Source organism: Nothobranchius furzeri, chromosome 1, assembly GCF_043380555.1.
Source record: "Nothobranchius furzeri strain GRZ-AD chromosome 1, NfurGRZ-RIMD1, whole genome shotgun sequence".
NCBI lineage: Eukaryota > Metazoa > Chordata > Actinopteri > Cyprinodontiformes > Nothobranchiidae > Nothobranchius > Nothobranchius furzeri.
The window spans coordinates 30,361,728-30,378,728 of NC_091741.1; the positions used below are offsets into that span (position 1 = coordinate 30,361,728).

The 17,001-nt window shown below is 43.3% G+C and overlaps 1 protein-coding gene across 2 annotated transcripts in view; it reads right to left on the reverse strand.

The window, feature by feature from the left end:
* aff2 (AF4/FMR2 family, member 2) overlaps positions 1-17,001 on the reverse strand; it is a 332,245-nt gene that overhangs the window by 77,205 nt on the left and 238,039 nt on the right. For both annotated transcript variants that reach the window (XM_070551870.1, XM_070551862.1), the window contains exon 9: positions 9,320-9,374. In XM_070551870.1, the coding sequence (XP_070407971.1) occupies positions 9,320-9,374 (55 nt within the window). The remainder of the gene's footprint in view (positions 1-9,319; positions 9,375-17,001) is intronic.

Sequence of the window (17,001 nt, forward strand, 5' to 3'; positions counted from 1 at the left end):
CTTTCTCCTTGATAGCATCCATCTTTTGTGCCAACGCATGAATCTCAGCCAAGTGTCTTTGAGTGTCCTAAAAAGCGATATATAAGTTTGATGTGTTATTATTATTATTATTATTATTATTATTATTATTATTATCATTATCAGACTTGGCGAGGCCCTAGTGACCTACTGGCTATGTGACTCGTGCAGTGGGAACAGTAAAGGTGCCTTTCAGTAAAACCCCTTTAGGAAAAAACATTTAGTTCTGTTGAAAGGTTTTATGTGTGCCATTTCCAACCGACTGTAGTTACATTAATGCCTGATTGATGAAACTTCAGCAGGTTTTTGTGAAGAACCTTAACAGTTATGCTACTCTTCCTGTCGTGGTTGACTAGTATTTTTGTATTCATGTAGTATTCTGTTCTTGCTGAGGAAGGGGGGGGGGGGGGGGGACTTTTAGGTGGAAAACAGTCATTTCATTCCGTTACACTTTCATACCTCCAAGTTTTATTTTTCATTTTGTTTTATGTGTATTTTGTGTAGCAACAAGCCCCTCTGTAGCCTAAATGTCAGTGTTAATGTAATGTTTTAGTACCAAATACTAGTCTGCATGCTAATAACAGATGAATGACTGAATAATGTTAATTAAACCAGTACATTTGAAGGAATACTTTAAGAAACCCACCTGTGGACTGTATCCCAACAGGAAGCGGCAGGAACACACATTTTCCTACTGATTAATCATTGAAAAATATTGAAAATAATGCAGAGTTCAAGTCATAATTTTGACCTTTAATCAAGCAGATTTTTGTTAAATGACCCAAAGTGAGTAGCTGTAAGAAAACATCAAGGAAACATTTAGAGGCTTTTCTTTTCTGCTCCTCACAAACATGAAACATATACACTCACTGGCCACTTTTTTGGGTACGTCTGTTCAACTGCTCGTTAACTTAAATTACTAATCAGCCAATCACATGGTGGCAACTCAGTGCATTTGGATATGTTGACATGGTCAAGTGATCCGCTGCAGTTCAAACCAAGCGTCAGCGTGGGGAAGAAAGGTGATTTAAGTGACTTTGAAGTGGCTGTTGGTGCCAGACGGGCTGGTCTGAGTATGTCAGAAATTACTAATTTTCTGGAAATGTCACGCATAACCATCTCTAGGGTTTACAGAGAATGGTCCGAAAAAGGGAAAACATCCAGAGAGCGGCAGTTCTGTGGGCGAAAATGCGTTGCTGATGTCAGAGGTCCGAGGACAATGGCCAGACTGGTTTGAGCTGATAGAAAGGCAACAGTAGCTCAGATAACCACCAAGGTATGCAGAAGAGCATCTCTGAACGCGACAACTCGTGGAACCTTGAGGCAGATGAGCTGCAGCAGCAGAAGACCACACCGGGTGGCGCTCCTGTCAACTAAGAACAGGAAACTGAGGCTACAACTCTCACAGGCTCCCCAATACTGGACAATAGAAGATGGAAAAAATGTTGCCCGGTCAGATGAGTCTCGATTTCAGCTGCGACATTCGGATGGTAGGGTCAGAATTTGGCGTCAACAACATGAAAGCATGGATCCATCCTGTCTTGTGCTGAAGGAACCTCTGGGATGAGAGGCAAAATATCTCCAACATAACCAGAAAAGTCCAGCTGCCTCCAGCTAAAACTCAGGATGACCATGTCCAGGATGACTGAGAGTCCACACCAACACGGTGCTGCAACGGTCCGGTCAGAAGAGAAACTGAAAGTTAAATGTAGCTGCTGTCAGTAACAATCCAACAGATTTAAAACATTAAAACTGTTCTGTTTTATTTATTCATTTATGATCCCTATGGGCTCCTGGTGGCCAGAACCCGACGGTGTCAGCCGTCCAACACAGAGAAAGGCTGATCTAGCATGATGACTTTAATTATTCTACAGGTGTTAGCTCAGCCTTCTGACGCACACACACACACACACACACACACACGAGTGTTGGTGAGTGGCTGCGTTTGACTGCTGACGCTCCGTGTGTGTTTTTATTCCTGCAGTGAGACAAACTCACCTCACTCCACCCAGAGTTTGTTCTTTAAAGCTTCTACTACATCCGCATACTGACGCATTTTAACGAGCTTCCTCCACGCCGGATCTTTGGCTGCAGGAATTAAAGTTTATATCCCGGAGAAAGTTCAGCAGACGCGTTAGAGGGAGGGGGACGCGATGCAGCTCTCAGGCGTGTCTGTGGGCTGCGGAACAGTAGCGGCAGACAGCTGCTGTGATCAGCTCTGAAAGGCGTTGATCAGAGTTAGCAGACCACGTTTCTTTTTCACGGAGATCAGCAGCGGATTCCTCTTTTGGTCGGAATCCAAACTAGAAATAGAAACTAGAAATCTAAACGAAAAACTTGGAATAATTCAGGGAAAAACTGACATTTAGTCCCGGTTCCAGTCGATGCTCGATGCCCAACGCTAGTGAAGACCCCTTGTGCCACACTCTAAAAGGGAGCCTAAAGGTTGGTTTATGCTTGACGCGTCCGCGAGGTCCGCACGGCTCCATGCCCCTCCACCGCGTCTCCGCACGGCCCGAAATTTCCGCAACGCGCACCTAGGAAAATTTCTAACCACGCGGACGGTCGGACGCAGAAAAAACATGGCGGACCGGCAAGAACTAGTATGGCAGAGGTTGGTAAATACAGACATTTGTATGATTCAGCTCTCAGAGATCACCGTGATCAACATGTTGTTAATAATTCTTGGAGAGAAATAGCTCGCACTGTCGGAAAAGACGAGGACGCTGTTAAAAATGCTGGAATGCCGTGTTGTAAACAGTCATTTCTACTTCTACTATGGTGTAGTGTTGGATGCATGCCGTAGAGCTCCATGCTGCCCCCTACAGTTTGGGAGAATATTGGCTCACCGCAGAGACGAGCCGCATGAACCATAAACGCTGCGAGTTGTGAAGCGCGTTCCATCCGCGAGCCGCATCACCAAGCGGAAAACGAATGCGTCACGCATAAACCAAGCTAAAGTCTCCCTTTCCGGTCGGCTCATGGGTCCTCGGAAGAATGAAAAAATTTTACAAGTTAACGGGGCTAAAAGAGTTATTTTCTAACCTGCTTTGCCTCACACCCTGGATCACACATGTGTTGTACTGCAATTTAAATGAAAAGTAATGATGGGTGTTTCAACCACGCCAGTCACGTACTTTGAGATTCATCAGCTTGTAAAAGTTCGTAATTAGCATGACTACAAACTAGAAATGGGCACGTCGCATATGTGACGTCACCACATAATCTCTTCGCCGCTAGCGTAGCTGCTACTTACCACATGACCAGATTTATGATGGTTCTTTCCTCCTGAAGAAAGAATTTGAGGTTCACTGACCTTACAGCCATTTTCTGTCAGTTTTTCTCCGTGTCTGGGTCGGTGATGTCAACTCCGTGAAGCACATTTGTAGTCCTGGACTTATTTTCACACAAAACCTCAAATAGCGTTTCCCCCCATTCAAAAATAAGCATTTTCTTGGCATCACAATGCTTTAAAATTCACGGACATCATATATGAAATCCACGGCAAAAAACAAGCAGAATTCGAAAATTGCGTTTTTAGCCCTGTCGACTTGTTTTCGTTCTTCCGGGGTCCGGATGTAGACATAGGCTCCCTATCAGCTAATTAACTCAAAACACCTGCAAAAGCCTTCAAATGGTCTCTCAGTCTAGTTCTGTAGGCTACACTGTCACAAGGAAGACTACTGACTTGACAGTTGTCCAAAAAACAACCATGGACACCTTGCACAAAGAGGGCAAGACACATCAGATCTGAAAAATCTTGTGTATACATAAGCAAAGAAAGAACTAACATGGAACATTCACAAAAGAATAGTCATGTCTGTACCAAGCCCCCACAAGGCGGGTCAAAAATTGAAGCAAACGCGGAAATTAAATAAATTGCAGTTCCACCCTCATCCACTAGGGGCTGGTGTCAGAAGCGAGCAAATCCTCATTGACTCCCATGGTAAAAATACCAATTTGACAGCAGAAATAAACATGTTTACAGCCTGGTACCAAAACATGTTTTTGGTTTAAATGATCTAGTTTACACTCATGACAACTCTGAGGGGGGTGAATATTTTTCTCACTCTTCTGTTTAAGTGTATTAAAAGCCTAAAATTCTGTATAATTAATGAGCATCAGACCCACGTGACCACAGAGCTAGCTCCGTGGAAAGGCCTCAGTAGAGCCTCGGTCTGGCCTGGAAACTGCTCCGGGATTTTGAGTCTCTGTGTGTGTGTATTCTTGTTTGGATATTATTTGTGCAATTGTTGGACAAAATGACTTGCTGTGGCATTAATTGCACTAATAGAGCGTCCAAGGAGGCTCCACTTCATTTTTTCGGTAAGTAAAATTATATTTATGTATTTTAGGTCACTGCCGAGCTGAGCTTAGATTTTAACATGTACTGTTTAACCATGAAATGTAAATGTAATAGGGTAAAACCCAGTGCATTTAACATAATGCTGCACTTTAGAAAATGGGTTGAAATATAACATGTTGGTGGAGCTGGGTTCCCACTATCGGCTTGTGGAGCTCTCGGAGACCTCTGTGTTCCACCCGGTTTTACCCAGCGGTCAGCCCGGCGTATCTCTGACTCAGAAGCTCCGGTGTTGTGCACAGTTAACTCCGGTTGTAGCTAGGTTGCTACCTCCGTTAGCTTAGCTCCCACCTCCGCGTTAGCTTTGGATTAGCTTCAGGTTAGCTTGTAGCTAGTTCGACCGGGCGTCGTCATTTGATCCCAGCCTTACAGCCCCACCCTCAGCTCCTCCTCTCTCTGGAGCAGAAAAATCAGGAAGTCCGAAGTAGAAAACGACCCACTGGATTAAAGAAAACAAAGATGGAATAAAAGTCTAAAGATTGCGGGAATAACAGGAGTTTGACATCACACTCATAGAAGATGTCTCAATAACCTTAAAATGTCAACTAAGAATGTGAAAAAAACTACGAAAGATGGCAAAGCACCATTTTGGCTCTAAAGAGGATTCCACCAGTATTTTATGTGGCCCTCATTAGTACTTTTTACTAATCGCGTCTTCTCTGTGATGTACTAAACTTCGTGGCATGCTAATTCTTGATCAAATCATGTTTTTATTTCTTTTGTACAAAGATGAGTGAAGAGTGAATCAACAATTCGGACAGAAAGGAGCGAATAGCAGTGAGGGTGCGTCAGAGCTCATGCATTAGCACAATGCAGATTAATTACGGGAACGCTGCACCGTTTCACAACGTCTTTAGAAGCAGGAAAAAAAAGTTACTCATGAAAGAAACGAGTCACCCGTATTGTAGTCCATCCTCTCAGCTCACCCCGAAAGAAACCATTTAACAGTGCCGAGTGCACACTAAATATCTCTAATTAACAGGTCTACTTTCAGGATAATTATAATAACTAAAACCACTCTAAATGACCTGCAGTGATTAATAATTATTGTGTCCGACCACTGCTGTAATTATGCAATCAAGGGCCCAGTCAGAAGAGGATGAGAGACTCTGGTATCGTTTCATTAACAGCCGATATCTGACAGACTCTTTGATGAGCACTGATCTCCGTCTGCTCGGTGGGGGAGGAAACCGAAGCACAGACCCCACAGACTGCTTTGAACTCTTTTCTGGCATCATTAGCACACGATGACAGTGATTAGGAAAGAGAAGGCCACTACGACAATATTCACACAGAAAAACAGGACAAGTTCAGGACGACTGCACAGCTCATACGTACCGTGGCCCCGAGTGACAAATCTGACCTCTTTAGTCAGCAGACAGTGATTAAATGTACTGACACCCCCGATGCTTTCAAGGAAACCAAACCAGATGCATTGCTAGTTCTTGGTTTGTAGACAGACTTTATCATTAGTGTGTCCTACTATGCCATGGTGCAGGGGTGTAAGAAATACTACCGAAGAAGCATGTACGACAAAGGTAGACTACAACAGCAGTTCACGATAGTGAAATGGACCGCGATGAACTTCATCAGAGGATGCGGATGCAGAGGTTTTAGATTTGTTTGGGGAATATGTTCATTTTCTGATACAGGCCCAGTTCACAGGGCAAGAAAATCATTCAGACTTTTGGCCGATTCTTCTCTTCAGACAACCGATGGATGTTAAAAAGAGCAAAAAGATGTTGAACTCAGTCAGTTCTACAGATATTCAGCAACATCTTGGTCTGATGGTAGCTGAGAATCAGCAAAGTCTACAAAGAGAAATGTCATTTTATCCTAAAACACCCCATAATACACTTACTATCACAAGCTGTTGCGTTTGGCTTTAAACGGATGTGCGTGCCTTACGTGGCCGTTCCCACACAGAGTGTGGTACACAACAGTTAGCCACCGTTACAGTGGATGGGGGCATTTCCACCAAAGTCTTGGACACGTATTAGAAGCGTAGGGACAAGTCGCTCCACTACATTTATTTTTCTAGTGCTTAGCTTCCAGAAGGGGTCAAGCTCAGCAGTTCAGACTGGGCCAGACAGGAAGTCAGACATGAAAGCGGCGTAAACATTCGGAAACTTTCATAATAAAAGCCCCGTGCTGATGTCCCGTTGCTTAACTAGTAAAAAGAGAATGCCACTTCCTGTGAAACCCCCATAGTCCACGTAAATAGACCACAGATCTTTTTGGATACACACTACCATCTTTCTTCTTGCTTGTTAATGCATGAATTGCCAAAATCCTGTGTGGTCCTGCAATTCTCTGGCCAGTTCATGCCCTTGCAGGACCAGCTCCGTGGAATGCGCTCGCCTTTGTTTCACGTCTGACACCCTCTTGGTTAGGACGGCAGCTCGCGGGTAAAACACGTCTACCTAGGGAAAGCTGCACTGAAGCTAAAGAATCAGCTGAAAGGAGTTCATCTACAGGCCTTCTCTTTCAACACTACAGAAAAACCTGAATTTCATATTAAATCACTGACTATCTCAGTGAAAGATCAATCATAGACTGTAGAAAATTTGGCTGTTTGTCAACAATATTTATTTAGTGTTAGGTAATTAACCACGCAGACAAACAGCTGATCTCTGGTTATGTTGACTTCCATCAATAGTGCCTAACAGGCCTGGCGAATCTGAATGGAGTCCAGAGACGTATAAACAAATATGACATTTTCTAATTGGTGCATGTGGAGAACTCATCAGCTGTGGCTGGATTGATCTGAGGTCTCCAGTGCAACCCTGCGTGCGCTGTGAGCTGAGGGAAGGATCTGGGAAGGCTATCTGACTGACCCCACGGCACTGCAGTAATGCATCCGACTCTGGATCAGAGGGGCTGTGTGTTCAGGTCACATCAGGGTCAGTCAGGCTCCCTACGTGAGCCGACTCTCCACTCAACAGTGGCGCTGCAGTGGGACTCAACAGCTGATCCTCAATCACGACTGAAAACAATAAACGCAGACTACTGTGAATATAAGCGTGTAACCAATTTAAATTTGGATTTTAAAGTTACGCCCCTAAACTTGTCATTTACTCACACTGGAATTACATGGAAATGACCACCGACTAGGATGCTGCATGCTTGAAAACACAGTAAACAAAAGGGAAATGTTATAAAACTCCTATGCAGTCGACTGTGGGGGCGGGGCGGCCATTATGGATTCCTGCTTTGTGGATGAAGGTAAGATTTCAGCTCGGCGGTCTCAGATGACTTTAAATCTAGCATTCTGCAAAAGGAACCCGGGCTGTAGGGAGCTTACTTAGGCTATCTGCTACTAGTTGGTAAAAAATAACCGCAAAAAACGTTCACTTTGGCGCGTGTCAAGACAGCAAATACAATTAGCATAAATGCATTTCTAGTTATTTCACTTGTTTTACTTTATTTACAATAGACTGTCCTTTTATTTTAGTTGCTGCTCTCAGCATGTCTGATGGTTTAATCCCTTAAAGGGGCCGTAATCATGGAAACTCCACTTTTGGAGCTTTATTGATATTGTAATTTTCTCATGAACCCATTTTTGGCTGCAATTTCCTGTTTGAGTTACAAATTTAATGTTTTACTTTGAAAATCTTGTAGAGCGTCAATGGAAACTAATCTCGTCATCAGACCCTGCTCCTCTCCCAGAATCTAGTCTATGGTCTGAAACCTGTCTCCGTTGGCCAGCACAGGCTTAGGCGATGGTTGCCACTTAACAGACGTGGGAGTCCAGAGGTCGCAGTACCAGGCTGGTGTGCACCATAGCGCAGTTTCGCATGACCAAGTTGAAAATAATCACTAAAACTAAAATATAAAAACATGAAATCTGCCTCAGCTGGCTAAATAAATTAGTGCAGACACCACCGGGACTCCAACCCACAGGCAGACACCTTAACCACTGGACTACCATAGGTAATACAGTAACCAACTTGCCTTGGACAACTTGTAGGAGCGGGTGAGGGCAGAGTTTCACTGAAATGAAGGGTTTATTTCCAGGTATAAATTCAGGCTGATGAAAATAACTTGTATTTAAGATAAACGACATCTCAGTAGTGTCAACGGTAACATTTTATCATAAACTGTGCCTACCTGTGTTCTCAGAAATGTTTAAATTAGCCATAATATGGGACCTTTAACCATTTTGGGATCCCCTCGCTCCATGCAGCACCTTCTTATTGGCCAAACGCCACCGTCAACAGGCAGCACACTCGTTTGTTCTCAATATCCAAGACAAACAATACCCCCGATTTATGACTGAGGCGGTTTCTACGTCTTTCCGAGAAGACCCGAACACTCTTAACACACCACACACAGTAGGACTATCTGATGAGATTATGTTCAGAGAGTCATTACGATAACTGAGCGCTCTAAGATTGTTGGAAGGGAAGCACCAGGTTAAAGATCAGCATAATGGTGCTGCCACGTGAACCGTACCTAAACTGAGGCGTTCCACATCCCCACGAGGACTCGTGAATATTCTGAGTGAAGACTTGTTGAGGAAAGACTTTGCACATGTTTAAATTTTTAGTGAAAAGAGACAAAGGAGAATTCGAGGAAATATGTTGAGATATTTTTTAAATTTCTTTGCAGATGACATTTGTAAATGACCACTAACAGTCAGAGCCAAGTGAGAAGCTGCGTTTCCTCGGAGTGTAAGACTCCAGCTTCTCAAGAACAAGAAGAATTTTATATCAGCTTCTTGTTCTGAGAAAAGCACATCAATCAGTATTTAAAACCACCAGAAAAAACAATGTTACATAAGAAACAGAAGCAGACAAAAATTGAGATATCTGGGAGGATGCTTTCGGACACATTGAGAATTAATTCCAGTTTGCTACGAAGGACCGAGTCATTTTAAATAAGTTAACGTGTTAACTGAAGAACCAGAGTAATAGTGTAATAAGTGAGGGGCCTGACCTGTTGTTCAGCTTCTTCCTCGTCGCTGCTGATCTTCAGGTCATCTTCCAGCATTCTGCATGGACAGAAACATGTTACTGAGGACAGGAACCTCCATCTGAGTGTCTCATGAAACCTGCACCTCAACTAGATGAAACCTGCAAAAAAACTGTGACTCTGGTGCAAAGTTGACTTTAAATCAGTCACAAAGTCTTTAATTAAGGACGAATACACTTGTAATTTACTCTCAATTCATTTGCATATTCACACACACACACACACACACACACACACACACACACACACACACACACACACACACACACACACACACACACACACACACACACACACACACACACACACTCTAGATCTACAAGTTTGTGCATTCTGACACGTAAGGACCTCCAAACCCAACTAATCTCATACTACGTGACTTTGTGGACCGGGTCACTCAGAGATGAGTTTTAATCTGCATTAAGAAATAAAAAGTCGCCGGCCCTGCTTTTAAAAGGGCTTGAGACAAACGGAGCGGACCAACAGAACTAAATCAGGAAAACATCCAAGGCCCACTGCTCGTGAAAGTCGGGCATCTTCTTCACAGCACGGTTTAATCCGAACATTTTGGTTCACAGTAAAAAGCAGTGATGGTGGATCACGTTGAGGAAGGAGAAACTTGGTCATTCACTGGAATTGTTTGTTCACCTGGAAACTTTCTGTCAGGCAGCTGCTGACCTGCAGCCAGAAATTCTTTTGGAACAACGAAGTCCTGCGGGGCTGAGAGCGGAGCCTCATCTGGATAGATCTCAGACGATTTAAATGGTGTCTAATTACCAAAATGCTGGATGTTGCCCTGTTTCTTCTCTGGTTTGTATTTAACTCTCCCCGCGACGAGACCAGAAACATCCTAGTTCAATAACAACCTCCCTCCCAGCATCAACTGCTCCTTCCCCAAACTAATTAATCAGTATTCATGTTCGAGGGCGAGCTGCTGCTTCCATGCTTTATATGAACTCTCCACACAAACTACTTTTAGTTTGAGCTGGCACTGCTGTTGTTATGACAGGAGAGTCCCCTGAGGGGTTTTTACTGCCTCACGAACTGCTCTCGTCAGTGCTCGCGCTGCTAAAAAAAACCCCAAAACGACCCCCCACCCTTGGTGCTCTCAGACCGGGCCACCACACGACTCCTCAACAGCACAATGAGCAAAATGTGAGCCGGCACGAGGAGACTGTGGGGCTCGCAGCAGTGATAGATACGTTTGAATGAATGAATAATGGATTCGTGTTTTATTTCATAAGGAAGGACAGATGGAGAGAGGGAGATAGCAACCAAGATTGAGATGATAATGACGAAGAAGTGAGGAGAAATGAGAGGCGTGCAGACGAGTGAGCTGGAGAGAGGAAGAGGAGCGTGGCAGGCACATGAATAAAAATGCGGTGAGGGAAGAAGCACCTGTGGGGACAGACGTGAGTTATGGACCGAAGCATAAAACACACGAGGAACTTAGGAAGCTCCAAACACATCTAAATATCTACCGCAGGGGTGTCAAACATGCGGCCCGTGGGCCGAATCCGGCCCGCAAGCGGGTTAAATCCGGCCCGCGAGATGGTTGTGTAAACTTTATTTTCATACTTTACAATGTAGAGTGAAAATAAACATATCTTTGTGAGCAAGTTTTCTCTGTAACGAGTATAAATAAAAGAAAGCTGCGCTCAAGGCTCACACAAGAACTTGAATCTCATCCTGAAGATGGCCGCCACTCAGGATGTGACTTCTGATGTTGATGTGCTGGTGAAAGCTAAAAGATGTAAAGTAAAATGAGTCAAATATACTTTAAGTGCTGCATGAAACTGATCTAGCCATGTGACCTGTAAGCTCTTTGAATCACTAAGGAATGTTTATTTATTTATTTATTTTATTTTATTTTTTCAAATTTTCAAGTACACTTCAGGTGTAGTACTTGTACTACACTGTCCTCAGGCTCCAGCCTTGTTTTATATTGATTGTATTAAAACAAAGAAAACAATCTGAAGTTTTTTTTTTATTTACCGGTCCGGCCCACTTGGGACTAGATTTCCCTCCATGTGGCCCCTGAGCTAAAATGAGTTTGACACCCCTGGTCTACAGGAAGTCTCCCTCAGTAGTAGCAGTTCACAAAGACTAATCAAACCGGTGCTTTCAGAGGTACAGCCTCATAGTAACGGTTAATAATGTGTTAATAATTAGTCTGTTAACACTTTATAAACCACTAATACTGATTATGCACACGTTAGGGCTGAGAAACAGACTAACGTTCTTTTTAAATGTTTCTCGCCAGATAGCAGAGGTGAACTCGGGTCACATGACTTGGACTCGAGTCATTATTTTGATGACTTCTGAATGGCCTTGATAAAATCTATAAAGACTTACGACTTGACTCTGACTTTAACTCCAATGACTTACGCCTTGAATCGACTTGCATCTGTTGACTTGATGACTTGAGCATATTTGATATTTTAGCACAAAAGTGGCGCGACGTGGACAAAAATCATAAATCATCCTTGGTTGTGGGCGTGATCTTGTACGGCTAACTGCAGCAGCTCTTCGTTTATAATCAGTCTCAGTTTCTGCTTGTTTGAGCAAATAAATGAAGCTTTAAGAAGCTTTTATTCTGGAATTTATTTATTATCATCGTCATTAAACTGAAGTTGGACAAATGACTTGACTATGACTTGAAAATTCAAGGTTAAAGACTTGGACTTGACTTGGACTTCCACATCATTGACTTTGGACTCGAGACTTGGTTGTCTTTGACTTGGACTTGACTCGAGACTTGACTGGAAAGACTTGTGACTTGCAAAGCAGTGACTTGGTCACACCTCTGCCAAATAGTGACCTAAATCTGTTCAAGTCACTATTAATGTGTTTATGATCAACAAACATTTGTAACAGCAAGACCGAGCCACACTATAAATACTATATGACACAAACTGTTATTTAGCTTTTTTTACACACGTCAAGAATCCTTTTAAAGTTGTGAAACACACATAGAATAAATACATCTGTAGAGGTCTGTAGTAGGAATGAGTGCCTTGTAAGTCGTACTCTGGTGAAAAAACAACAGTGCACCATTTTCAGGTACTAGAAGTGAGCCACGTCACAGCTGAGCATCAGACGGCAGGATCTGGAGTCTTATTTCCTGATATTTGGACATCTCGCCCCAGATTGGATAACAGCAACGCGACTCTGCCACTGACTTGCAGCGTGGGTGTTCTTTCGCCACAAGTAACACAAACCTGAAGGAGTTCTGCTGTGTGGTACAGCAGCTAATGGTAACAACTAGCTCCTACTAGCTGAGGTGCTCTCTGCTGATTCCTGGACGCCAAACCAACAACAACCTACGCCGTCCCGAGTCATGATGGGTGAGTCCATGAATGTTAAGTAATAGTGTGACGTAGATCTGTCAGGCTTTTCTAATCCTAGAGTTTCACCGTCTAGTGCTGTTAACTCTTCTCTTATTCTATTGTTTTTGGTAAGAATTTTTATCCTTGATTATTTATGCTATGTTTTTATGTATTTTACCTGCTTTCATTGTGTTTTGTTGATTTGTTCGAGCGTTTGGCTCTTTTATGTACAGCACTTTGGTTAGCTGCCATGCTAGTTTGAAATGGTGCTATATAAATAAATCGGTATGGTAAATGCTAATGCAGGAGATAGGTGTAGGAGACTATTCTCATGTTCAGCCTGCATGAAAAACTCAGAGTGACTAATTAGAATCAGAAATAAGATTTTAAAATGGTTTTCAGTGTTCCACACCTTTACCACTGACTAAAACTAAACAGCTTTCGCTGGAGCGGTTCGCAGTCGAGTGTGAAGCAGCTGGGATGAGAATCAGCTCCTCTAAATCCGAGACCATGGTCTTGAGTCGGAAAAGGGTAGAATTCCTTCTCCGGGTCAGGGATGAGGTCCTGCCCCAAGTGGAGGAGTTTAAGTATATCAGGGTCTTGTTCAGGAGTGAGGGTAAACTGGAGCGTGAGATCGATAGGTGGATTGGTGCTGCATCTGCAGTGATGCGGGCGTTGTACCGGTCTGTCGTGGTGAAGAGAGAGCTGAGTCAGAAGGCGAAGCTCTCGATTTACCGGTCGATCTACGTTCCTACCCTCACCTATGGTCATGAGCTTTGGGTAGTGACCGAAAGAACGAGATCGCGGATACAAGCGGCCGAAATGAGTTTCTCCACAGGGTGGCTGGGCTCTCCCTTAGAGATAGGGTGGGAAGCTCGATCATCCGGGAGGGGCTCGGAGTAGACCCACTGCTCTTCCATGAGAGGAGCCAGTTGAGGTGACTGGGGCATCTGGTCAGGATGCCTCCTGGACGCCTCCCTGGTGAGGTTTTCTGGGCACGTCCAACTGGCAGGAGACCCAAGGGTAGACCCAGGACACGCTGGAGGGACTATGTATCTCACCTGGCCAGGGAACGCCTTGGGATTCCCCCGGAGGAGCTGGACCAAGTGGCTGGGGAGAGGGAAGTCTGGGTGTCTCGGCTTAGGCTGCTGCCCCCGCGACCCGACTCCGCATAAGCGGCTGAAAATGCATGGATGGATAAAACTAAACAGTCATTTCAAAATAATTGGCTACATAAATAAACAGTGTCGTGTTTTACATTCACAGCAAGGTGTCATTTGACGGTTGTGGACAGTTATAACGCAGTGATGAAATACAACGGCAGATGCTAAGAAGTTATGTTTCCAAACACTCTGCGTTCCTACGAGGTTGTAACCGAGTCTGAAGTGAGTGATGGAGCAACTCTAGATGATTTTCTAAAGCTTCACAAAACATGAAACCGATGTTTTAAACAGAGAAAACACGAAAGTGTTTCATATTGTATTTGTATAAAACAGACATGACAAGTGTTTCTGGAGCTTTTACTGTTTTTCTTCACTAGAGTCTCGCTGCTATGAGTCACCTCAAGGATTTGTGGACAGAAGCAGCAGTTTTTAGCTCAGCTCCTCTTAAAGTCAGAGTAAAGCTGTGCATTCAGTCAGATTTGTATTGTAATTTACATTTCAGGTGCAAACAATCTCAAAAATGAGAAATTAATTTCTTTTTCCAATTTGCAATCATGTTTTTATGCCAGAGCCCATGTCCTTGTACACCACGGACGCATTTAGCTGCTCTCAAAGAAACGGAAGATTCTTTAAAGTGTGAACTCTGGACGTTTAATATAAAAATCTAAACACTTAAATACAATTTTTGTGCCTTTCAGGCATTGCCAATGATTGTTAAGGTTTACTTTTCAAAAGTTTAAGAATGCCAGTCAGGTGAACACAGATCATATTATAGGGTCTTGTGCACCTTGCAGAGCGATGCTTTCTGTGAGGCGCTGCGTTGCCACTCTGCAGCATTGCTGATGTGTTTTTGGTTCAAGACCAAAAATAAAATCACGAGGAATCATTTTAAATGATAGAGATTTTTATTTAAATGCACCATCACCTGTTACTACCATAAATATCGACATCATATTATTGTCTTTTAGGCCATGAAAATGATTTGTATTGAAAAAATACATTTAAAAGTGCTTTTCTGACCCTTTTTTGTAAAGAACGTGTTTGCTCGTGAGAGCACATGAGATATTTCGGCTGTGCCAGACGCGTCATTTGGAATCGTAAGATGTCCAAGGAAGAGACCATCTTTCTCGCCTCTGATTGGTTAGAAGGTAGGGCTGCACAATTCTGGTTAAAATGAGAGTCACGATTCTTTTTGCTTAGAATTGAGATCACGATTCTCCGTGATTTATTTTCACTAAATAAGTATTTATTGCACTTATTACTTGCATATCAACTTCCCAACAGCTGTCACTGAACATGAAAGCAATAAATGTCTCATGTCGTCTCTTACCTCCTCAACTTTTGAATTATTTAAACAATAACAATTTTGAACAATATTCAATAGCAGCAGTGTACGCCTCGTGAGGCTTTTTTGTGATGAAGATGATGATGGTATGTTGCATCACAGATTTATAAACACTGTCCAGCAGGTAAAGGGAAATCAGAAATCAGCTCAGTGGGACGTTGGGACATTGGATTACACAAACCAAGTGTTTTTTTTTACTATAACATGGATTATTATGACCAAAAACCAGCAAAGGCAAGACTGAATTGACTATTTTGACTTCATGAAATTAGCTTTGTTTGTTTGTTTTGCTGCTGAGTCCCACGAGTCTTGTTGGTGGAGTCATGGTGCTTTTACTGTTGTAAAGAGGAGAGTCTGGGCTGCTTCTGTGGATAGGCTCATGTTGCATTGTTGCTACTGTGTGTTTTTAATTTTAATTTAATTATTTGGTGTCTCCTAGTGGTGATATGTGGTTAGTGCATCTAAAGCCTAGAGACAGCATAAATGCTCCAGGTCATCCAGGTCATGGTAATCCAAAGGAGTTCAGGTGAAGGCAAATGGACTTCTTTGGTTTCTTGAAGACGTTTCGCTTCTCATCCGAGGAGCTTTGTCAATTATACCTGGCACGTGGGAGCGTCGAGCTTACGAGCTGTAGCTGTCTGTTGTTATTTAATGAGCAGAAACTACTCTGAGTACCCCTCCTCTCTGCCCCCTGATGAATAGTTAGCTTCTATTAACTCATTTACTGCCAATGACGACTAAAATAGTCATTTTAAATCCAACCGCTTGCTGCCATAAGGAGCCTGAGTCTCTTCCCTTTCCAGTTGGCTCACGGGTCCCCGGAAGAACGAACAAATGAATGCAGGTCAACGGGGCTGAAAACGCTGTTTTCTAACCCGCTTTGCCTTACGCCCTGGATCACACATGTGTTGTACTGCAATTTAAATGAAACATAATGATGGGTGTTTCAAACACACCAGTCACGTACTTTGAGATTTATTAGCTTGTAAAAGTTCGTAATTAGCATGGCTACAAACTAGAAATCGGCACGTCGCAATGTAGCTGCTACGTACCACATGACCAGATTTATGGTGCTTCTTTCCTCCTGTGGGACGTTTTCTGAACTTACAGCCATTTTTCCTCAGTTTTCTCCGTGTCTGGTTCGATGACGTCACTTTAGTGAGGTGCATTTGTAGTCCTGGACTTATTTTCACACAAAACCTAAAATTGCGTTTCCCCCTGTTTGAAAATAAGCGCGTTCTTGTTACCAAAATGTGTCTTTAAAATTCACGGACATCATACGTGAAACCCATGGCACAAAACAAGCAGAATTAGAAAATAGTGTTGTTAGCCGCGTTGATTTGCATCCACTGTTTCGTTCTTCTGGGGACCCAGGGTGCGGAAGTATATGGGCGTGGCTTAAGACTCCCTATTGACGACTAAAATGGTCAATTGCAATTTTTTACAGGGCGGACGTCGGAACAAGTCCCGGCGCAGTGAGAACAAACATCACGGCTCTAAAGCTGATCTTCACCCGCGTGTGTCACACGTCACGTGATCAGGAAGCAGAAAATCCGCTGATGTGAAAAAAGCGAACCAGAAAAGCTTCTGCAGCTCACAATTCGACAACGGATTATGAAAGAACGGATAACGCTACAAACACGCGGGTTCCTCCTGATGTAAGAAGTGAGTCTACCCTTTGTTTTGGTAGTTTTGGCGTTGACATCATCATAGAGCACAATGCTCTGTGACTCTTCAAAAACCAGTAAAAATGCTGGCAGCCAGGGGCTTTCTGACCAGGATACGGCCGGCAGTGGATGAGTTGAGTCG